The sequence below is a fragment of the Amphiura filiformis genome, chromosome 6, assembly GCF_039555335.1.
Source record: "Amphiura filiformis chromosome 6, Afil_fr2py, whole genome shotgun sequence".
Taxonomy (NCBI): Eukaryota; Metazoa; Echinodermata; class Ophiuroidea; order Amphilepidida; family Amphiuridae; genus Amphiura; species Amphiura filiformis.
This window is the reverse complement of record NC_092633.1, coordinates 69987418-70012257: the sequence shown is the minus strand read 5'-3', so window position 1 is coordinate 70012257 and position 24840 is coordinate 69987418. Positions and strand designations below refer to the sequence as shown.

At 39.1% G+C, this 24840-nt stretch overlaps 2 protein-coding genes across 3 annotated transcripts in view; both read left to right on the top strand.

Annotated features, from left to right (window-relative positions):
* Positions 1 to 8985: 8985 nt before the first annotated feature.
* LOC140155944 (BTB/POZ domain-containing protein KCTD15-like) lies at positions 8986 to 12281 on the top strand. Its single transcript, XM_072178977.1, has one exon. It carries the CDS (start codon positions 9089 to 9091, stop codon positions 9785 to 9787), a length of 699 nt encoding a protein of 232 aa, XP_072035078.1. The 5' UTR covers positions 8986 to 9088; the 3' UTR covers positions 9788 to 12281.
* Positions 12282 to 19545: 7264 nt separating this feature from the next.
* Positions 19546 to 24840, top strand: part of LOC140155943 (methylcrotonoyl-CoA carboxylase subunit alpha, mitochondrial-like) — a 28004-nt gene continuing 22709 nt past the window's right edge. For both annotated transcript variants that reach the window (XM_072178976.1, XM_072178975.1), the window contains exon 1: positions 19546 to 19651. In XM_072178976.1, the coding sequence (XP_072035077.1) occupies positions 19590 to 19651 (62 nt within the window). In that variant the 5' untranslated portion in view covers positions 19546 to 19589. The remainder of the gene's footprint in view (positions 19652 to 24840) is intronic.

Below are 24840 nucleotides of genomic sequence, written 5' to 3'. Positions count from 1 at the left end.
ACAAAAACAATCAAAAAAACATTCCATATGGTTTGCTTTACCTATTTGATACGAAACGCAACATACAGATATGACGATGGCCATATGTGATGCCTATTTTCTTCAATAAACTCTTAAAATAAATGCGTTCATACGAAAGTCATTTTAAAACACCTCTTTCCTGTTTTGAACTACTTCTTTCTATTAATATGTGATATGTCAAATACTTCACGACGTTCTCTTTGCTAAAAGCTGTAAAAGATGTCGACCTAGCTCAGATAGTTAAGGAGAAAAAAGTACATCAGGCTGTTTGTGATATACGTAATCTTCAAGGCATGAATTATGCATGGCCAATATCAAGAGAAAAAATAATATATAGAATAAGGTGTTTGGAAATATAACACTTTGATTTCTGTATTCGTTGCTTTTGTAAATCTATATTTTCTCTTCTGTCTGTTTAATTATCAGGCTTCTTCCCTCTCTTGTTTGTCCTCTTGTAGCAGCTATTTTGTTCTCTACTCCCCCGCCCCCTCTCTTCTCCTCTTCTCTTCTAATCTCTCCTCTATTCTCCTTTCCTGCATTTATGTTGATGGCATACTTCGTAGCTCGTAGAACATGTAGAACAAGGTATGCTACTTTGAATTGGTCTCATTTAAAGGCTTAATTGTCCCTTCAAAACATTGCTGCAATATTCGATTTTTGCATCACTGTATATGTGGACAGGACACAAGAGGAAGCCTACCTCCTTGAATTCACAGGTACAATCAGAAGGAAATTTCTATGATAAAACTCAAATAAAATTTAACAATGTACAGTTGCTGTATATGGTGATGAGGTTCTTGATATCCACGGGGGGATATCCAACAGCAACGAAATGCTCCTTGAGAGTTCAAGGATGTGATGAGCGTCCTTGAAGATCATTCAAGGTTCAAAAGACTTGCTGACGTCACCACTAGTGTATTTAATTTCTCCACCGTCATTTGAAGTTGGAGCATGGAGGTAGACTACCACCATGGTTGGAGCAAGTTTCATGTGTCTTGTGTGATGATAGTCTCCTGTTTTGTTTTTGTTTTTTCTGTCTTACAAACATGACAAAAGGGGGTGATCAACGCTCATTCCCTTCATATTTGTTTCGTTTAATCTTTTTTTGAAGTAATGTATCTAATCACTATGAGATATTGAGACTGAAAGTCGCACTGAAAAGTGCGGAGTAACGCCGCAAAAATTATACAATAGATAAAACCACTGAAATAGCACTGAAAAGAGTTCGTTTGTTATCAGATTAATGTCTATAATCACACAGCAAATTGACCGCAACATTCTCAAAATAAGAGGCCATTCATTCATCCTACTCTTCCAAATGGTCCTAATCACACTCAAATATATTAAACCATGCTTTGCATGCTTCTCTTCTCATCTCTTCTCTTCTCTTTTTTCCTCTTCTCTTCTCTACTCTACTCTACTCTACTCTAGCTACTCTACTCTACTCTACTCTACTCTTCTCTTCTCTTCTCTCTCTCTTCTCTTCTCTTCTCTTCTCTTCTCTTCTCTTCTCTTCTCTTCTCTTCTCTTCTCTTCTCTTCTCTTCTCTTCTCTTCTCTTCTCTTCTCTTCTCTTCTCTTCTCTACTTTTTCATACTTCTCCTCTCTTCTCATATTCTATATCCGCGGGTTCTGTTATAGTGTTGTTGTCCTATGTTTTATTTATTCTCTTTCGAATTCCCCATCCATTATCTCTTGCGTTTTTGTTGAGGGTGTACGTGGTATAACATTATTCAATTTTATCATCCATGTCCTAATTTACCTTAAATTATTCTATTACCTTCATGATAATTCGAGTCAATTCTGGTGCGGTGTTAGTGGTCTTGCAAGACTGCGATGAAATTAACATACTTGATGTGAATTATGCGAGGGCGTAAAACCCCGAAGAACATATGGCAGGTGGTCGCGGCACAACGGTATTTATTCACAGCTATACTATTATATTGAAGCCTCATTAGCTCATATTTTAGCTTACTGCTGTTTGCGAATATACCTGAATGTACTGACATGTCAACGCAACAGAATAGAACATGGAGAAAAAAGAAACATCTTGTGAGTTTCAATTAAAGTTTCATTTGAAGTTGGAGCAAGTTTCATAATGTGTTGTGTGATGATAGTCTCTCGATCGTTTTGTTTTTCTTTGTTCTGTCTTGCAAAAGGGGCTGATCAACGCTCATTCCCTTCATTATTGTTTCGTTTAATCTTCCTTTGAACTAATGTATCTAATCACTATGAGATATTGAGACTGAAATTCACGCTGAAAACTGCGGAGTAAAAAAATTATACAATAGATATATAAAACCACTGAAATAGCACTGAAAATAGTTCGTTTGTTATCAGATTAATGTCTATGATCACACTGCAAATTGACCGCAACATTCTCAAAATGAGAGGCCATTCATTAATCCCACTGTTCCAAATGGTCCTAATCACACTGAAATATATTAAACCATGCTTTGCATGCTTCTCTTCTCTTCTCTTCTCTTCTCTTCTCTTCTCTTCTCTTCTCTTCTCTTCTCTTCTCTTCTCTTCTCTTCTCTTTCTCTATATCCGCGGGTTCTGTTATAGTATTGTTGTCCTATGTTTTATTTATTCTCTTTCGAATTCCCCATCCATTATCTCTTGCGTTTTTGTTGAGGGTGTACGTGGTATAACATTATTCAATTTTATCATCCATTACCTAATTTACCTTAAATTATTCTATTACCTTCATGATAATTCGAGTCAATTTTGGTGCGGCGTTAGTGGTCTTGCAAGACTGCAATGAAATTAACATACTTGGTGTGAATTATGCGAGGGCGTAAAAACCCGAAGAACATATCGCAGGTGGTTGCGGCACAACGGTATTTATTCACAGCTATACTATAGGCTATATATATTGAAGCCTCATTAGCTCATATTAGCTTACTGCTGTTTGGGAATAAACCTGAATGTACTGACATGTCAACGCAATAGAATAGAACATGGAGAAAAAAGAAACATCTTGTGAGTTTCAATTAAATTTCATTTGAAGTTGGAGCAAGTTTCATGTTGTGTGATGATATAGTCTCTCATTCTGTTTTTCTTTTTTCTGTCTTACGCTCATTCCCTTCATAATTGTTTCGTTTAATCTTCCTTTGTAGTAATGTAAGCCTATCTAATAAGTAGTTGTCTATGAGCTGTTATTTAATTGTGGAAAGAAAGTTTTACTTGAGATTTTTCATAATTTTGCACATACTCGTAGTAGCCGTTTCAATCCCTTCTTTTCTCTTCTTCTCCAGTCTCTTCTCTTCTCTTCTCTTCTCTTCTCTCCTCTCCTCTCTTCTCCTTTCTCCTCTCCCCTCGCTATATCTCCTCTCCTCTCCTCTCCTCTCCTCTCCTCTCCTCTCCTCTCCTCTCCTCTCTCCTCTCCTAGCTCTCCTCTTCTCTCCTAGTATTGTTGTCTTATGTTTCATTTATTCTCTTTCGAATTCCCTATCCCATTATCTCTAACATTTTTGTTGAGGGTGTACGTGGTATAACATTATTCAATTTTATCATCCATTACCTAATTTACCTTAAATTATTCTAGTACCTCCATGATAATTCGAGTCAATTCTGGTGCGGTGTACTGGTCTTGCAAGACTGCGATGAAATTAACATAGGGCCTATACATGATGTGAATTATGCGAGGGCGTAAAACCCCGAAGAACACATCGCAGGTGCTTGCGACACAACGGCATTTATTCACAGCTATACTATGTTGAAGCCTTACATCGTGACATTGTTAATTACTGCTGCTGGGGAATATACCTGAATGTACTGATATGGCAACAGAGGAGAACATGGAGAAAAAAGAACAGCTTGTGAGTTTCAAATAAAATTTCATTTGAAGTTGGAGCAAGTTTTATGTGTCTAGCTTGCGTGATGATAGTCTCTCGTTTTGTTTTTCTTTTTTCTGTGTTACAAAAGGGTGATCAACGCTCATCCCCTTCATAATTCTTTCTTTGCAGTACTGTATCTAATAAGTGTTTGTCTGTTATTTGATGGTGGAAAGACAGTTTAAGTTGAGATTTTCCGTAAAAATTCTTTTTAAGAGGGCCATTCACAAAGTTCTACCTGTACCATCATATCTCAGCTTCTGCACATAGTAGCCATAATTTGCAACATGTTCAATCCCTTCTTCTCTCTTCTTCTCCAGTCTCTTCCCTTCCCTTCTCTTCTCCAGTCTCTTCTCTTCTCCAGTCTCTTCTCTTCTCATACTTTTCTCTTCTCTTCTCTTCTCTTCTCTTCTCTTCTCTTCTCTTCTCGTCTCGTCTCGTCTCTTCTCTTCTCTCTCTTCTCTTCTCTTCTCTTCTCTTCTCTTCTCTTCTCTTCTCTTCTCTTCTCTTCTCTTCTCTCTCTTCTCTTCTCTTCTCTTCTCTTCTCTTCTCTTCTCTTCTCTTCTCTTCTCTTCTCTTCTCTTCTCTTCTCTTCTCTTCTCTTCTTTCTCTTCTCTTCTCTTCTCTTCTCTTCTCTTCTCTTCTCTTCTCTTCTCTTCTCTTCTCCTCATATTAGGATATTCTATCTGCGGGTTCTACTGTTGTCATATGTTTTATTTATTCTCTTTCGAATTCCCCATCCCATTATCTCTTACATTTTTGTTGAGGGTGTACGTGGTATAACATTAGGCCTATTCAATTTTATTTTCCATTACCTTACTTTCAATTATTCTATTACCTTCATGATAATTCGAGTCAATTCTGGTGCGATGTACTGGTCTTGCAAGACTGAGCTAGCTGCGATGAAATTAACATAGGGCCTACTTGATGTGAATTATGCGAGGGCGTAAAACCCCGAAGAACACATCGCAGGTGGTTGCGACCATAGTCTATGTTGCGACACAACGGCATTTATTCACAGCTATAGGCCTACTATGTTGAAGCCTTACATCGTGACATTGTTAATTACTGCTGCTGGGGAATATACCTGAATGTACTGATATGGCAACAGAGGAGAACATGGAGAAAAAAGAACAGCTTGTGAGTTTCAAATAAAATTTATTTTTATTTTATTTTTTTCTGGAACAGGCTAAATGACCACCTTAAAAATGACGAAAGAACATGTTTTGACAGACATAACTTGAAAATATTCTGATTTCCATTAAAACATATGACAACAAAAGCTGTTTTTGGCAGGATGCTCATCCTACCCAATTCCCGCCCAAAACAGGTTTGAGAGTGGTTCTTTTCATAGCTTCATTTGCAAAACCCCTTACATCAACTTGATATTGACCATGATATTTATATTTTATAATTCCCCCATCTCATATATCTCAGTATTGCATTAATGTGTACGTGGTATAACATTATTCAATTACCACTCGAGGGTCATAGACCCTACTTGATGATTTTTATTACAGATCTTTACTTTGTTCTCTTCCATTTTTTGACACCACTCGGGGAGGGGGTGGGGTCATACCTTCTTGGCATTTCGAGATATGAAAAGGACCCATATGAATATTGACACGGGTCTTAGGGGCTGTGCAACAATTATGAGCCCTGAGGGAGGGTAAAATTGGGGGGCAAGAAATATTTGGCCAGCCAAAAGGAGAGGGGGAAAAGCAATTTTTGGCCAGCCGAGGGGGGGGCGATTTTTGGCACACATTCACGAGGCGCCCTTTAAATAAAACGCTCTAAAAGGCTTAGGAAAACAGTACGGAAACGCTTTAATATGCACATTTTTCTGCTCGCTGCGCTCGCAACACATATCTAGACCATTTAAGGTTTGCAAATTGGGATCCCAAAAATTTGGCATAAAGGGGGGGGGGGGGAAATAAATTTTGGCGGGCCGAGAGGGGGGGCGATTTTGGCGAGCCGTTCAAAAATTTCCCCAGGGGGGGGGCTCATACTTATTGCACAGCCCCTTATGATGGGTGGCACCCCCGGGTGGGGAAATATTTTTATTATAGGCCTATTCTTTGCTTCTTCCTCTTTCAATTGACACCACTTGGAGGTTCATACCTTCGTGGCATTTAAAGATATTTCTTTTTCAGACCAAAAGGTTAGTTAGCTAGTAACCTAGTAACATACACTGATATAGGCTCCATTTCATGGTTCAACAAAAATACTTCATTCAGGTGCACTGGAAGCAATCCCTTCCAACCATGGAGGTAGGCCTAGTAGAGATTATAGGCCTATCCCTCATTAATATATTCTCGTTCATTAATTGGTTAAACGAGTATCATGTGACCAAAAATAGTTTTGCTATTTTGCAAACTTGTTAAAAAGCCGATTGAGGAGGGAACGGGGCAGGGCTGTCAACTCTCACGCATTGGCCGTGAGTCTCACGCATTGGGTCACTATTTCACGGTCTCACGCCAAGGTAGTAAAATCTCACGCCTAGGTAGTAAATCTCACGCAAAAAGCTGGAAAATTAGTAAAATCCCCCCCCCCCCCCGCTTTTCACATTCTCGAACGCCGTGGCTCAAATAATCAAGATACAAAATGAACATTGGAGTCGGCAAATCCCAGTAAGCCTCTGTCTCACGCAAAGCAATTCCAAAAAGTTGACAGCCCTGGAACGGGGTACTATTCAAAGTAGGCCTACTATCTCCCCGGGGAAATAGTTTTACTATCTCCCTCGATCTGAGCGCGTCCCGGAGCGCGTATGACCTCATAACCGCGTCGCAGTTCCTAGTGGTCAGTGCAACTCGCCACATACACGGGATATCAGTACCGGTGCGGCGGTTCCGGGGTATTAATGTGTAGCAATTCGTTTTGTCTTGCGAAGCACACAAGCAGCACAGAAGTGCAGCTAAAATACGGCGGTTTAATGGCATAAATCTGAGTCATTACATCAGGATCAATATCTTATATTGATGGTGAAAATGAATAACAAAGATTAGGGAGTGTTCAGAAATACTTTGGTGGGGGGGCTGGTCTTCCTCAAATTTTTCGCTCGAAAACTTTTTTGACCCCCCCTCCTCGATGGACCGCTAAACTTTTTTGACCCCCTCTTTTGACAGACAAAACTTTTGACCCCCCCCCCATTATCGTATAACAAACATACTTAATATAGTGTTGTTTCCAGTGGTGTGGTATCTGGGTCACATGTCATTCAGGGAGGCAATTAATGAAACATTTGAAACATTCCTGGTGCATGGGACAATTGCACATGAAATACAAGCACAAGGAAATTTTCATTTTTAGATTTGTCCCAAATCAGGGTGTTTATCTGATTTTACAGGGATAAATGAATAGATGATTTATTTGGAGGTTCACAGGCACATCAGCATAATTTTGATCCGTGGCTATTATGATAGTAGCCTACAAATGCGTGCGAACTGCACAAAAAATTTGGGCATAATGAAGCTTAAATGGTCAAATATTGTTAAAATTTGAACTATTAAATTTATGCAAAAAGCTAAAATGGTCAAATATGAGTAGTCACGCAAATTTACACAGGTATCAGTTTTGGCCCCCAAAGACCGTGGCACCTGGGCCTGTGCCCACTCTGCCCTATGGTAAATCTACCCATGGGCCTGTGTACAAAATAATTTTGCAATGAGAAATAGTAAACTGAAGTGTGCAGTTTACGTGCAAAGAAATCCAATGTAGGCCTATTTGCAATATTTCCTTGCAATATTTTCTTGATTTAGTTGTATTTTGATCAGATTGGTACATAATCATATTTGTAGCCTACTTTGAAGACCGAGATATAAAATTCTATGATAAAAAGTGTCAGTATTTCTTAGACCAACCCATATATGTTGCATGTTGCTGATCATCTTTAATATTGTATTAATTAATAGATATGTGTACACTAAGTGCCATCATTTTTTCAAACCAAAGCACTGAAAGCCCAAACTTTGCCCATGTTAAAAGTGATATAGAGGGTGTCAATGCGCGCGAAGCGAAGCCCAAACTTTGCCCATGTTAAAAGTGATATAGGCCTAGAGGGTGTCAATGCGCGCGAAGCGCCGAAAATTTTGGTTTTGAAGAGGAAAACTTTTTGGCCCCCTTTCCTACCACCTAAAACTTTTTGGTCCCCCCTCTTTTAAGGTCCAAAACTTTTTGGCCCCCCCCTCCTTTTACCAGCCCCCCCACCAAAGTATTTCTGAACACTCCTTAGAACATGGTTACTCGTTTCACGGCGGTATTGTCGTTTTCACGGTAAGCTTTAGTCACTCAACTGTGTGCGTGCTTTGTGCATTCAATCAAAACAAAGCAAGGCCAGCGTAGCCTTGACTAGGCCTAGGCCTAGCCTACATTTATGCCTAGGCCTATGCCTTGTGTTTAATGAACAAAGAATATATTAGGCCAAATAAAAAAATAAACATGTTTCACGTCCCCTCCCGCTTCCTTTTTTGAGGTTTCTTCAATTTATTTTTTATTTTTTGAAATTCAGTTATAAACTTTTCAAAAAATATGTCTAGGAAGTAGAGATGCTTTCTATAGCCTTGCTAATATACAAGAAACCCTTTTATAAGGTTTTGTGATAGTTAGAGGGGGCCTATCTCTCAGAACAAGAAATAAAAAGAGGCCTCCTCCTTTTTCCAGGTATTATTCATGATTATTGTATACGCTAAAACAGCTCTAATTTATGGGTATTCACACCGATTTTGCGATAAAAAATAAAAAATAAAAAAAACCCTCTTCCTCCTTTTTTTCAAAAATCCGGACGTGAAACATGTTTTTTATTTTACTTTGCCTTAATGAAGGATATAAAACAAATATTTACTAATCTAAATTCGGGATCTGGTGGAATCTATTGGTCCCCTCGGTGAACTAGAGACCGTGAGCCTACTATTTTCCCTCGACCTGGCGGTCTCGGGAAAATAGTAGGCTCACGGTCTCCAGTTCACCGAGGGGACCATTAGATTCCACCAGATGTATACCTCCATGTTCCAACTAGACAAACATTTTCAGTAATGTCAGCCTCACGTACTAATACTTTACATCAACAGAACTGTATTTCGAGGCAATTCCCGTGCTGTATGTGCAGCTAATATAAATAAAAATGGCGAGTACGTAGGGAAACAGCTGTCAGGCCGTGTGCTTCTTTATTTTTGCCTCAAATTTGATGACTTCAGCTTCAATTTCGCTTCACATTCATTGTGCATATGCAGTATGGATGAGGTTATCAACCTAAATGTTGGAGGTCGAATTTATACGACGTCACGGTCGACATTAACCAGATACCCAGACTCTATGCTTGGTGCTATGTTCAGTGGTCGTATTCAGTCCACACGGGATCTCGAAGGCAATTATGTTATTGACGGTGATGGGCCGCTATTTCGTTTTGTACTGAACTTCTTACGACGCTCCGTCCTAACTCTACCAGAAGATTTTAAAGAATTAGACATGTTAGCAGCTGAAGCAGACTTTTATCAGATACAGGAGTTCATTGATGCAGTGACACAGGCAAAAGAAAAAGTTATTGCTGTTAAAGAAGAGCAAAAACAACAACTTGCTGCGATCATTGAATACGAATTCCTAGAAGTGGAGTTTGAGTGTGCATATGGACAATGGATAATATTTTCTACTTCAGATGTATTACAGCATATACCGGCAGTTAAAGCTACTTTTAAAGACAGTCATAATTTTAAGAATCGATTAAACAGGGTGGAAGAGTATGGACTGATATTGCCACGAGATAAGCCTGTGAATCGTGTGAATCTGTTCCGGGAAATCACATCTCTTGGGTTTACATTACATTGCACATCTTCAAGTGGGGGAGATGAGAGATCTACGGACAGATGGGTTTTTACCCGGGAGGTGAAGCCACCTCCACCAACGTCAGCATCGGGTTCTTCCACTACATTATAAAGTTTTAGACTTGATGTCTTTGAAGACTTTTAATAAACAAAATGTACAGTACAAATAGATTTTTAGTACACGTGTCCATGACCATAGAGGACAATACAAAGAGAACAAGAACAAGTGTGTCCGTAGCTATGGGAATAAACTGAAATATTGTGTAGTGTAGGGAATATTGTTTTGCAAAATGTAGCAAAAGGTTTGAAGTGTGTACATCAAAACATAATATGTAGTGTGTACAATGTACACTGTACATAAAATATACATGTAGAGTTGTAGACACAGAATTGGACATTGGGATAAGCACAATTGTACATGTTCATTAGACAGTTTAGTTGAAATAATGTTAGTTGATACAGAGTCATCTTATCAACTAAATGTTGTTTCAAGATATTTCCTCTCAACTTATCATTCCTAAATTTACGCACTTCTTTATTTATTGGTTAATTTATATTTTTAGTACCGTAAGTTAATATATATATTCAAGGACAGTTTACTGAGTATTACAACAGATGTGGTAATTTATTAATTTATTCTCTCAACAATGTTTGTGTAATTTGCAATCAATATCACAATCAATTTTTTCCCATCCCCTCATTTTGCTATGCTTGAATCTGTTCAGCTAAAGTAAAATGATGTAACTTTGAATACATTCCATTTGCATATGGTTTTGTTTCTAATAATAAGGTATGGTAATGTTAGCTTTGGTTAATTAATGTGCCATAAATACATGGCATGCATGTTCAATGCTCAAAGCAACACATTGGAAGGGATGAACAATATTGCAGCCCTACTAGTTATGTCTTTTTTTGTTTATTTTACTTAGAATGTTTTGGTCAGCTGTTTCTCAGTTTCTAACAAAAGAAGAGAGTTGTGGGAGAAATATCCATATTCTTGTTTTGTATCCTTATATTCATGCTTGCATATGTCATGCCTGTAGGTACATGCATGTTCAGTGGAATCTCATTTTAAAACACATAAAATTGCTAGGGCATCTTAATTAGTTTGTGTTTGAAGGTATGTCTAGAACTTTAAAATGTTTTTTTGTTATTTTTTTATGTTAAATAATTTAAATTTTGTATTAATGAGGTTCCACTGTTGTTTGTACACTTTACCAGTGCTCAGGGACATGTAACATGATATCTTGTCTTAATGCACAGCTTGATGAGATCAGGCAACATGTGAAGGATCCACCTGCTTCTAGGAGTTGCCCAATCTTTCAATTATTGTTCTTCTCTCTTGTTTCCTCTTTATGTCTTTCAAGTTCATTCATAGAATGTGGTTTACCACAAACTTTTAAAATTAAAGTTCAGCAATACATTATACCATCCATAATGTAATTACGTAACTTTGTTGTATTTTTAAATCTTTATATTCTACTTATTACAATATTGTTTTGCTCATAAGGTGTCCCATAAAAAGCTTAAAATGAACTGCATTTTGTAATGGCACAACAAAACAATGTTATTTTGTCAGATATTATTTATTAATCCTTATTGTAGTCATTTGCTAAGTATCAACTCCATATCTTAGAAGCAACTTATGAGTGCAAGATGACAGGGGTGTCAAGAGTGGATAAGGATAACCATCGAAATATCGCATAACAAAAGTTGAACACAAGCACACCTTTGTTTTCATAATTTCTTTGTTACTTTTTATTTTTCTCTAATTTTTTTCACGGTTGAACTTAAACATATTGAAACATCTTGAAAACTTTAATATTTAAAAATATTGTACACTGCAAATAAATTACATTTCAGGGCTTCTTGACTCTAAAGGAAGATGGTCATTACAGAAGAACATGTTTTCGGTGAAGGTGTTCTGCTTGATGTATACATCTCCTGTCATTAATATAGTGAAATTAATAACAATCTTTTAGTGTTATTCTTTGTTCATTAGAATAAAATGCTGCATCTGCCCTGCTATGGCTGGTCCTACTCAAATGCCCCGCCAAATACATGGTGGCTGTGACAGTGGTAATGATTCTCATGTTGCACATTGTCACATAGCCTCATTATTTTCCTCGTTTAATTATATATTTTTTCCTCTATTCAGTTCTGGAGTGACTGAATTAACTACATTGTAATCATTCCCAATGATAAGGGAATTAATAATGCCCAAAGATGTCACCCCATGGTTACCCATACAGTATTCTACTCCTTTCTAGTGTTTATTTAGATTTCTTCAACAATGATGCTTCCATTATTCCAGTACATGTTGTAATATGAGTAGGATCTAATAATGTCATTGGACATGATCAGGAGTAGATTTTATGAGGTTTACTTTTAAGTGCAGATAGTGTGATGGTATTAGTGGCACTTAGTCGATCAAATTGTGTGTGTATGTTATTGTGTGTAGAATTAAATCCAGAAAAGATATTTAATGTGCAATATTAGGTCGATCAAGAGAGCATAAAATGTATTTTGTGTGCAATATGCAACATCGTTATTGAAACATAAAATGACATTATGACAATAAAGAATTATTTTTATGAAAGCTGTTTCACATGAGTGTGGTATTTCAAGTGTAGTTTACGGTTGTCTTCTTCATCTTCGTCGTCTTCTACTCCATCTTAGTCATCGTCACCATCGTCCTCCTCTTCCTTTTCTTTTTGTTCATCATTTTCTTCTTCTTCATCTTCTTGCACAACAGTTGGAATGTCCCCATGTAGTATAGACATGGACTCAAAAGCAGGCTAAAAGTATACATTTTGTCTTGCTGAGGTAGGGAGTTCCACAAACGGATAGAGTCTGGGAAGAACACCCCCTCAGAAAGAGTTGTACGGGTGCCTGGTATGGTGATCTCTCGTTGCCTCTGCTGGCTGCTTTGACAGACCTGTATGAGGTGGTTGCCACGAGATGGTTTGTGATGTGGCACATCATTTTGATCTTAGCGGTGGCGCTTGGGTGTTGTAGTTAGTTCCAATTTAACTTCTCAAGCATGGCGCTGCGGTGACACTGCTTTCTATTAAAGTAGTCATTCATGAACGTGCAGCCACGGATGTACTTTAACACCCAAAAGGGCAATATTTAATGTCTACTTTTTACCAAAAATCGCGCATAAGCGCACTTTTATTAGAAAAAGCAGGGGTGCAAATTGTGATTTCTTCCTCAGGAGCAAGGTTTTTATGCTCAAGATTTCCTCAATCATACCATGCATAAAATAGCTTTATTCTGCACTTCAAAAGATGCGAATGTTAACATAGCGTGTATTTTTAGAGCGACTCTCTGTTAAGGGATCTAAAATGAGCGTTTATTGTGTTTCGACAGTATTTTTTGTGGGACATGAGGGCACCTCAGACCTATCGAATTGCATTCTGAATACGAAGCATGTCTTTCTGATATCAAATAATTTTCATTTTTTGAAAATCACAATATAATACAAATTTTATGACAAATTATACAAATTTGATATTTTTAATGATTTGCCATAAAATGTGTACTAAATTGCGAATTTCAAAAAATCAAAATTATTTGATATCAGAATGACATTCTTCGTATTCAGAATGCAACTCGATATGTCTGATGTGCTCTAATGTCCCACAATAAATACTGTCCAAACGTTCATACCCCAGCCCTTAAGGCTTCAAACTTGAAAAAAAAAGGATTTAAGAGGAGAATGTGTAGCGCGCAAAAATTTGGCATTTTACACTAGTTTGGGGACAATTTTGCTGGGACAGACGCTCCTTTCCCCTTTTATTTTCCTTTATCCCCCATTTCCTCTTTCATTTTTTGTCAGAGGGAGCACAACTTGTTCAGTGCTTTATGGTTCTTCTTTTTAAATTTCTTCAATATTTTCCAGTTTGTCCTCTTCTCAGTGGCATTAGTATTGATACACTGAATTCCTTCATGACTTTTGTTCCCATAAAATCCTCATTGCCGCCTCTCTGTAAATTTCCTCAGATTATGATTGCCGCCTCTCTGTAAATTTCCTCAGATATGTGCCCTGTTTCCACCTGCCTTCATCCAACTACTTTTTTTCTGTTAAATTAGATTGAATACCTCCTACATGTATGGTGATGAATTGTAAATTTCCTCATATCCCATTTCTATATATTCTAACACCGACACCTTTCTCTTTTTTGCTCTTATTTCTTGAACAACCAGTGTCTTTAGAGATTTCCTCTCTTCCATTCAGTAGCTTCACTGCCTCACAGCCCTCACCTATTATCTTGTACCTCTCTCCTCCTCTTCTTTTTCTTTCCTCTTTTCCCCTTTCCTTTCCCTTTTCTTTTCTTCTCTCTCCTCCTTTTTCCTCTTTTTTTTCTTCCCATGGCATTATTTCCTCAATTTTGACTCTCATTTCCTAGGAGCGGTGCTCCTGCTCCCACACAATTTGCATCCCTGAGAAAACGTCCACATTTTGGAAGTTCCGCACCCTCCCAATAAATGCGCACGAGCCTGATAATTGAAGGTGCGTGTGAATCGTCGTGGATAGTGAAATATCATACGAATAGGTTCCTTTTCCCACACAATCAACACTAGCAGCAAGTTAGGGGCTGCGCAATAATTATTAGTCCGCGGTAGAAAATGTTCAAATCGCGACGGTGCCAAAAATTGCCCCCCCCCCTTCTCGCCCTGCCAAAAATGAGGCCAAATGATCTCATTTTCTTCTTGGTGGTTATGCTATCAACATGTTTCCAAGACAGGTTGTTGGTGCGCTAAGCACCTTTGCTGATAGGACTGCCTCTAGCTATGGATGACCATTAGTTTCGTATGTGGTATTGATGCGGCATTGTTGGTGACATCATGGATATTGAGAACCTGCTACGTTGCTGGAGAATTCCATTGGTCGTGTCTCTTCCACTTTCTGTCGTGCATCGAGATGCCGTTGTAGTTAGGAGGCATTAATGATGTTATTGATAACCCCTGTATATCGCACATATCATCTGCAAACAACTTAACCCTGTGTGTTTTCAGAGGTGCAATATGGCATCAGCACTGTGCGCCGATATACTCTGGAAGACACAGTACGGGATCGATGCGACTTTGGCCGACTTCTAATTCCAAATATCTGACACAGTGCGTGGAGTGGTGTCAACAGATGATTGGTATCAACCAAGAAGCGCCGCTTATTCAGGAAGCTAAAAAAGAGCAACACCAAGGAGAATACTGATAAGTTTACAAATGCTAGAAAGGAGTACAATCATGCAGAGAAGGTAGCCAGAAAGAGCTATAACAGCAAGTTGAGAAAAGAACTCTCAAATGGCAGCCTCAGCAGCAAGAAATGGTGGATCACTGTTAATACCTGTCTGGTAAGTACACCAGGGTTGATACACTAGTGCTGAAGGTTGGGCGTCAAGTCTAACTACATCAAAAGACAAAGCTGAATTTTTTTCCAGATCTTTGCCGCTTTCCCAGCGCAGAAGAATATGCTCCTGACGTTCAGCATTCAGCAACGTGCTCAATGGAAAAGAGCTTTCAAGATCAAGGATGTTGGGAAGCTTCTCAGGAATCTGCAACCAGATAAAGCTATTGGTTCTGATGATGTCCCAGCAAGAGTGCAGCGCAGAACTTGCAAGGCCGCTCAGCCTGCTATTTGAACTTTGCTTCTCCAAGGGAGTTTTCCCACTGCATCTGTCATCCCTATTCACAAGAGGGATTCGAAGTCTGATCCGTCAATGCACCGCCTCATCTCTCTGCATAATCAGCAAGGTCATAGAGGCTGTTGTAATTGTACAGAACCAACTTCAGAAGTACCTCCTTGGAAAACTATTCTAACCCAAGAGTGGTCCAACTCCCGGGGCAGAGGTAACGAAGTGCGCCTGATTGCCCTGGAAGGAGCGTTTGACAAGGTCTGACATAATGACCTTTGCTCGAAACTCGATCATCACATGGCAAAAGGAGTATCCGACTGCTCACCTGGATCAGGAGCTACGTGGTAGATCGTTCCATCAAAGTTGTCTTATCTGGCCAGTCATCAAGTACTTCCTCAGTTCCCCCGGGGTCAGTGTTGGTCCCACTTTTGTTCTCTGTCTTCATTGATGATCTAGCTGGGTGATAAGTGTGGAAACCAACTCTACCTCTATGCAGATGATTCTACTTACAATATCTATGCAGATGATTCTACTTACATCTACAGTCCTGAAGCTGTTACTGCTATAGCCTTAACAGAGACCTGGAATATGAGGATCTGGACAGACAGATGGAAGGTGATTTCCGAGCCATCGAAATGTAAGGTAATATCAGATATCACGATAGACAATATCAAGAAACAGGAATCCAACCAAGCTAGATCTTCTGTTTGGTAATGACCAAACTGGCTAAGGAGCTATAGAGATCATGGGAGTCACAATCGACAGCAAGCTGACCTGGACATTTCTAACGTCTCATTCAGAGAGCAGGACAGAAGCTGGGCGCTCTGAGGAGAATTGCAAAATAAACTTTTCTTTGCTTTTTATCAGTGGGCCCCTGATTGGGGGAGGGGGGGCTGATGTCCCTTTTCTTTGCTTTTACTGTCTCATAGTAAAGTATGTTTTCTTCACTTTTCACGGGCCCCCTAGGACCCCGGGGTATACGTATGGACAACATTCCAGTAGAATCAAGCGGCCAGCAGTATTACCATGATTACGCATATATGCAGACAGTGGGGTGCTGCTGATTTTGAAATTCTGAAATGTTGGAACTTTTTGTATACTTTTTGTATACTTTTCACGGGCCCCCTAGGACCCCTGCGTACGGACCTGGGCAAGCCTCGGGGCAGCAGCTGTTTAAGATTTTAGGCCTCTTTTGTACCGCTTTTAGCCCGGCCATTTTTCACCAGTAATTTCATCAAAGTCGCCCCCCCCCCCCTCGAAAGTGACCTTGCCCCCCGGGGGCCACTTGTATGTCAAGGTGGACGACACCATGCTCATGTACAAAAACAAGTAAAAGGGTTGTTTTTCAGCATTGGGCAAGTACAGCGCTGTATGATTTAGGGTTTCAAAAACGCCAAAAATAAGGAAACAGGGTATACTTTTCATTGTAAAATACTTGCTTAGGGTAGGCCTACCAAAGTTTAATTTGCAAAATGAAAAGGGTGAAATAGGCTATGTTTGGCTTCAATCAGGACACATCGTAGGGTAAAACATTAAGAAACATCAAACTACTAATATTAAACAAGAACCCGAACCTGAATTTTTACTTTCTTAGTGTTAAAAAAATGGAAAAATACTTGTTTAGGGTATGTTTTGCACGCGCTGAGTAATACTCGTTTAGGGTGCGTTTCGAGAGTCCATACATAGGCATCACGTTTACAATGTAAGTGCCACCGACCGTGCCCGCCCCCTGGGCCCTTGCCCCCTCTCTTTGCCCACTCTCTGCAAAACTTGCAAGCTACGCAGCGCACCTTTAACCACTAATTTATAAGGTATAGGACATTTTTTGTTTTGCGGGCTATCATGGCTACAGCTAGCCCAATATAAGTCTTCAGAAGTATTCAACTCTGGTATGAACATTTGGACAGTATTTTTTGTGGGACGAGAGCACATCCCGGGAGCACATCAGACATATCGAATTGCATTCTGAAAACGGAGAATGTCCTTCTGATATCAAATACTTTAATACACAAATTATAGGCTATATACACATTTTGTGGCAAATGATTAAAAATTTACATTTTTTATATTTAACAGTTCTCAAAGTAAACTTTATAAATCTAATGATAGACCAATGTACTTAGTGTATGTAGCTGGGATGAAAAGCCGACGATCAATTGATAATTTTGACCTTTCGTAAAAACACCAAAGAAAGTTAGATCTTTTTTGGGGATTGTATATCTTCAACATCATGAAAGATCCTTGATCGTCGGCTTTTCAATAAAATATCAAAAATGATCAAATTTTTTCATAAAATTTGCATTAGGCCTATATCACAAATTTCAAAAAATCAAAATTACTTGATATCAGAAGGACATTCCTCGTATTCAGAATGCAATTCGATGCTCTCATGCCACGTACGTCCCACAACAATACTGTCCAAAATTACCTGCCAATTCCTTACCCCCCCCCCCCCTTAATTGCACATGCCAAATTTTCAAGTTGGATTTCCGAAAGACCCCCTCGGAATTTGCCAATAGAGCTTCGAAAAACTCTTGACTTTGATTTCAGCTCTGACTATACGCCAAAATTGCGAATTCCTCAGAAAGCCAAAAAAGACCCTTGATCATAGCGCGCTCACATGCACAGCGGTTCACAGTGTCATCGCCCCGATATCTTCATGGCAGAAATCGCCATGGTAGGTTGAATCCACGGTCACGCATGGCCATTTTGTATCGACCTGTTTAATAGTTTTGAGTCGCATAATGGGCCGAAGGACATCTGACTAAAGCGCGCTTCAGACTCCGAGTATTGTACGTAAAATATTGTATGTACAATATGTACGTTATTTAATCTATTGCCATTCTTTTTCCAGTAATGTTTAAGTTCTAACGAATGTTTGATGACGAAAAATCGATAATATGTTACATACAATATCTAGCAGAAATATATTATCGATTTTACGTCATCAAACATTCGTTAGAACTTAAACATTACTGGAAATAGAATGGCAATAGATTAAATAACGTACATATTGTACATACAATATTGTACGTACAATAAAAAAGTCTGTATACTGCTTAAGGCTACTGACTATAGCCCCGATTAGGCCGGTGGCTGACCTCGCCGAGTCGAGCATGGTAGGCTAGCTACATGTACGCCCGTAGGTCATATGCTTTTAGACTACCTTCACGATTGGCCTATAGGCCTACACTGCGCTATATAATTCGGCACATATAAATCAGAATTATTGTCAGTTTCTGACTCAAGACGCGGCTTCTATCTCTCAAGACGCAAGCTAACGACTATCATATCTGTTCAAAATATCAAGTGCAAGGAACCATATCTGGTTTCTTTATACGAAATCATTTACGGGACTAATTCATCATTTTCTAACCCGGTATCCACAGATTTTCGTCTCATCAAACTCGTGCATAGGACATTCACGTGTATCGATCCCGGGTATTGATTTTAGTACCGGGTATCTCTGCAGAGAAAGTAATTAATATGGCCAGGCGAAGTGTCGGTGTCCCGGGGGAGGGGGGCACTCAACTTTGGAAGTGACGGTATGTGCCTGTCAATAGGCCCCCTCTTTTGAAGTCGACTATACCCGATGACCCCTTTTTTTTAAAGTCATACCCGATGACCCCCTTTTTTTTTTTTAGTTGCGGCTACCCAATGACCCCCTTTTTTTGGTTGCGGCTACTCAATGACCCCTTTTTTCTAGATTTTCTAGCAGAGCATCATCAAAATGCAACAAAATAATGCCGAAACTTTCAAATTTTGCTCCATTTTTCCAAAATTTTCTACCCGATGACCCTTTTTTGGAAATCTTATACTCAATGACCCCCTTTTTTAAAAATATTATACCCAATGACCCCCTTTTTTTATTTTGTTTGTACCCAATGACCCCCTTTTTTAAAATAACGCTTTGTTACCGATAGGCCCCTACTTCGCGACACCGGTAGGCACATACTCGTCACTTCTAAAGTTGAGTGCCCCCCCTCTGGGGGTCGGTGTGCAGTTCGCACTGACTCCAAAAGTCCCCAATTTACTTGTTCGCAGCTCCAAAAGACCACTTTTTACCGGTACACCGTCAAAGACCCACCACATCAAAATTCGGGGAACATACCCACCAAAATTTTGATGTGCCCCCCCACGACTTCACACAGGCTCACACAACTAAAATCTCTACCTAGTCTGCACACCCTTTTTAAAGGGATTTTTTTTCATTATAATGGAAATATCTGGTTTTGCCCAGGGCCAACATCACTATCAATAAATGAACGGAAAAAGATGGCCTCAGTCTGGAGAGTCGGTAGACCCCTTGTTTCTGCAGAATTCTGTCGAAATGCAAGGTAATATGACTTTACAAATGTTGTAGTATGAAAGAAGAGTGTGTAGCCGTTGTATGAAGAGAATGTAACTATCCTTGGCGCTAGTGAACAGCAGATTATGCCATTCCAAATCTGCTCCGATGATATACCTGTCGAATTTGGAAGCTTTGATCATGTTGATTGAACCTTGATCGACAATAGACTCGCTTGCCAGTCCTATATACGCCGTACCTATGTATATTGAGGACTGGCTTATGCCATTTTGGATGTCAATGGGAAATACACACTTAACGATTTGCGCCAGTTAGAAACTTGAAAAAAAATCTTTAAAATTTCATCAATGTATATAAAAGTGGTACTACCAACCTTATTGTGCTTGCTAATTTAAGACTCGGTTGAAACAAAATTAAGGATCGATCGAATGCATTTTAGTGTCCAAAAAGGCAAAATTATCGTCAAAGTAAAGCGAAATCGGCACCCTTGCGAAGGGTTCAGAATTGAATATCCGATCTTTACGATCAAAAACACAAAATTACAACTTTAAACATACTATTGGCAAAAGACATTATTACCAAACAATATAGAATAGAAAATTTGACATCATTTTCTCAAAATATTGAAGAAATTTGCTCACTAGGACACTAGACATCGAAAAAGTACGCAATCCAATTCCCGTTCAAACGTGTGGGAGACTGAAAGTGCATAATCCCGACTAGATCGACAAATCTATCTACTATCCACGACGACACAATAGTTAATGTGTGGATAGAAGATAGAGATTGCTAGTATAACACGGTCAGTCATCGTAGCATCTTCAGTTTTAAAACGCAGCAAAACAATTTTTTAGATTGTCCAGTTTGGCTTCAATTTAGCTTGGCTAACATTTATGTATACTCTTAGCTGAAGTGTTTGCTTACTTTTAACCGGAAACACAGGCGCTGAAGTACAAATTCCGACCATATTATGAGTCCGTTTAATTCTGCAACCTTGCTTGATCAAAGATGTTTTGACAACTGCCAACTGCCTCGGTGATTAAAGATTTGAGAAAATCCAGTGCTGGGCAAATCAATCCATCTCCTGATTTGCAAAGGTTGACTTGTCATTGCAAACTGATGTTGATACCCTTCCGGTTCTTGAACATGTGAGCCCAGCACTACACGTGTTGATCACCTATTTACAATGGGGACTGTGCGATGTCATGCATGATATTGGGACCTGTATGCCAACCGTGTATGTACGGTACGGTACCAAACAAGGTACGTTACATGAGCGCAAATCCTTCCACGTTCTAACTTTCGTATCACAAGCTATCGGTTGTTCATACGAAAGTTAGAAATTTTCGAACAAATTGAACCATGTCACATTTAGTTCGCAACGCAAACTTTAAAAAAAACCAGGCAAACAGACACATCATTTATCGGTATGACATTTTCGTTATTGGTTGTGCAGAGCTACTACGGTATGGGTTCCCTGTACTAATGTCACATTTTTTTAGTCCCTCCAGTGAGTCACAGGAACCGGCGTTTCTTTACTTTAGGGGGTTTTATTCTTACATGTTATAGCTGCCTTGTGGAAGTACAGTGTTATAACCCTAACCCGAACCCTAACCAGTGCAGAAGGCAGCTAAGGACAATTTGTGTGTGGAACAATCTCCCCCGAATCAGCTATGTGTGCGCCTTCCATCTGTGCTTTCAAGCCCATACATTGTAGCACTGAGTTCAATCAGTGCTATGATGCCATCAGCCAGCCTGAAGACACTTTAAACCAGCCAGCCCACTTTTTACTCGCACCTTCTGATGCACAGCACCAAATTTATGTTTTTAGCACCGCACCGACTGTGAGGTCCAAACAACCCACTTCCAGTTTAGCTCAACGAGCTGTTATAGGAAGCCACCCACTGAAGACTGAAGGCTATTACATGTAAAAATAAAAAAACCTAAAGTATAGGAATGCCCAGGAACCTATACCATGTTATGCCTGTGTATGCCATGTATACCGGTACCGTGGTTCCTTTTTAAAAATCTGACTATAGCTGTCACTAGACACTGGTGGTATACAAGCCAGGTGGTGTATGACATGCAGTCCCTAAATTCAGTAAATTTTCTTCGTCAACCGTGTAATTGAATGGGATTATTTTGAAATTTTAAAACACTTGAAATATCACAAACAAATAGGCCTATGTTGATAAATAATATAAATACAAGCTAAAACCGTTGGGGTTCGATAATGAACCCCACAAAACTAACCGCGTATATGGAAAATGCCATACGGCCAGGCGGTTTCACAAGTTGCCGGCTCGATCATGTCATCCGCCGCCTGATACAAGCATGATATTGTGTTTACAAATTTATTGGTGTTAGTTAACTTAGTGCAACACAATTTCATCAAGCTTTTTAAGTTGTTTGTATTTTAAAACCTACATACTACCAGTAGCTTTACTCGAGAACTCTAGGCTCTAGCTTCGAATTTGCACATAGGTACCAAGGGTGAAAATAAGTGGGAGATGGGAGCCGTTTAGCCCCCAGAAACCCTGAAATGGCCCCTGGTTCCATCTAAATTTAAGCTGACCAGGGGACACTTTTCTTCAGAAACTGGCCCCTGTCACTACACCCAAAAATTAAATTCTATAGCCATTAATGCATGATGAACTTATCCAGAAAAAATATTGGCTCCTTGTTGATTAGAAATGGCCCCTGGTTCCATGTTGAATGAAGTGTACCACGGGCCACATTGTGTAAAAAGGAGCCCCTGGTTCATAATTTCTTATTTTCACCCTTGATAGGTACGCATTCGATGCGAGAGTACTTAACATGTGTTTTATTTTCGATCGGACAGCAGTGCAATTTTTTACACCGGAGGTTATTTATTCTGTTAATGTTGAAATTTGGATGAAAGTTATTGTTGAGCAAGATTTGCGTATTTTGGACAGTCTAAAATTTTGCTGAAGTGTAATTTTAGCAGCATTTTGATGCAATCGCCTATCGTGATTGGCTGTGTTTACTTCTGAACTTCTGAACTTCCATTGCTTTGCACGGTGTCATGCTTCAGCGAATCAGACTATATTTTGAATGCAATGGTCTCTAGCCTAGAATGTGAAGCTATCGGTGAGCAAATTCTTGGCTAGAGTTCTCGAGCAACTGTAGCTTTCAAAACTAAGGGTGATCATTTCTTTAGACCACCCGAACTATAGGCCTATATATGGTTAAAAGTACGAATTTATCAAATTCAATTATACAATTATACCTTTTATTTCGTCGAATAAGCTTTAAATATTTTCTTCCAAAATCCATGTTTTTATCACAATTTTTTGATGTAAAAGAGCTGAATGCAAAACCGGCGATGGAAACTCCAAAATTTCCGTACGGTACGCTCATTTTGACAGTGATTTACGCACGCGTATAAAGCATCTTCAATTGCGTTTGACAGGTTTTTTTTACTGCATGACGGAATTTTCTGTCTGCATTTATTCAAGATGGCGAATTTCTCAAAAAAGTGATCAATGTATTTTTCTTTTAAAAAATCACCCCATTTCACAAATTCTTTGCCACTTTGCACTTATTTTTAGAATCATCTTTTTATGTGTCGGAAGTGATGCTGATTTTGTGAATGTATGTTTTTTGCTTTTCCATTAATTTTTATGCCTCCATCCCGGAGGTATTATGTTTCCTGGTTGTCCGTCCGAGCTTGTGAGTGCAATTTCTCGAAACTGGTAAGGCGTATAGTGATGCAATTTGGTGGACTAGGGGTGGCAATTTTATCAGGTTTTTGTCGCAAAATATGGTAATTAAGTACCTAATTTGCATAATTTAGATGCATATCAAGCAAAATAACCTTGTGCACAGATTATCTGAAGATCTATCTGTACGAGTTACAGTGATGAAACTTGGCAGAGAGTAGCACAGCCAGAGGTTCTTGACCTGATTAGCTTTTCAGCGCAAATTTGGCATATTAAATCGCAAGGTCATTGTGAGGTCATTTGGGGTCATCCGGGGTCAAATGGCCATATATTGTTGCAGGTTCATTAAATTTGGTGGGAACGACTACTGTAGGAAGAAAAAAATGTCAAGGTCATTTTGAGGTCATCCAAGGTCATCCGAGGTTAAAATTGCCATAGATTAGGCCAAAAAAAAAATGGTTCGTCTCAAAGCTGACGCGCGCATTTGTAAAATCGCGTGATTTGAAAAAAAAAAAAGAAATGCGGAAATTTTTTTTTTCCCGAAAAATTCGGCGAAAATCAGATTTTTTTTCTCAAATAAAATATCAAAAACATCGAACATCGCACAGTGCGTCTCCTGGATCAAGAATATAAAACAGCCTAACTAAAAAGTCACCTACGATGACACTGTTGTAGTCTGAACGACACACCTGCATGCGTATTTAAATCATACTATTTTTTAAGACCGAAAAAACAATAAAAAATCTTAATTGTACACCATGTACTCGAGTACTCATGAATATTCATCAACATTTTTAATGTTGTCATTTTACGTCGTGTAAATATGAATGACTATGACGACGATGACATTTGTTTAATTTAAATATTAAATACATGGCGAGTATTAATCCTCCCACTCCCAAACAGTGATGCCAACGCCGCGCCTTAGGCGCACAATTGGGCTACTTGGCGATCACTTGCCGCTACTCAAAAAAGCATGCCGCTACTTGTCTAAAATTGGGCTACTTTAACCAGTCCCAGGCCGCGGCAGTAATTTGATGTATTTTCTTTTCAATTTAGCCGATTTATAAAAGTTTTGAGTCTTTGAAGCTCTAAATTGAAATTACAATGGGTTTTGTGACCATTTATTGATCAGTCAGTAACTTCCCAATAAGTACCGGAAGTTTTAAAGTCAAGTGCTTTTCCGCCCAATTGGGTGTTTTGCGTTCTAAATTCGGGTAAATCCGCCCAAATATCCGGTATTAGGCGCTTTTTTGGAAGCTTAAAAATTGGGCTACTTGAGAATCCTTTACCGCGGCCTGGCGAGTCAATGCGCCGCGCCTTGACGCTGAAAAGTTTTGGCAACACTGCTCCCAAAGTCATCATGGATTCAGCGGCAGCAGCATCCGAGTTTGTGATCTTGAAAATCAAATTATCCGGGAAAAATAAAGAGAAAGGATGGTTTTTACACAAAACCATAACTACGAACACACTAAAAGATGTTGCTTTAGAAATACTTAACGGCGAGAATCCATGTGCTCCGATAGCTTGTGTG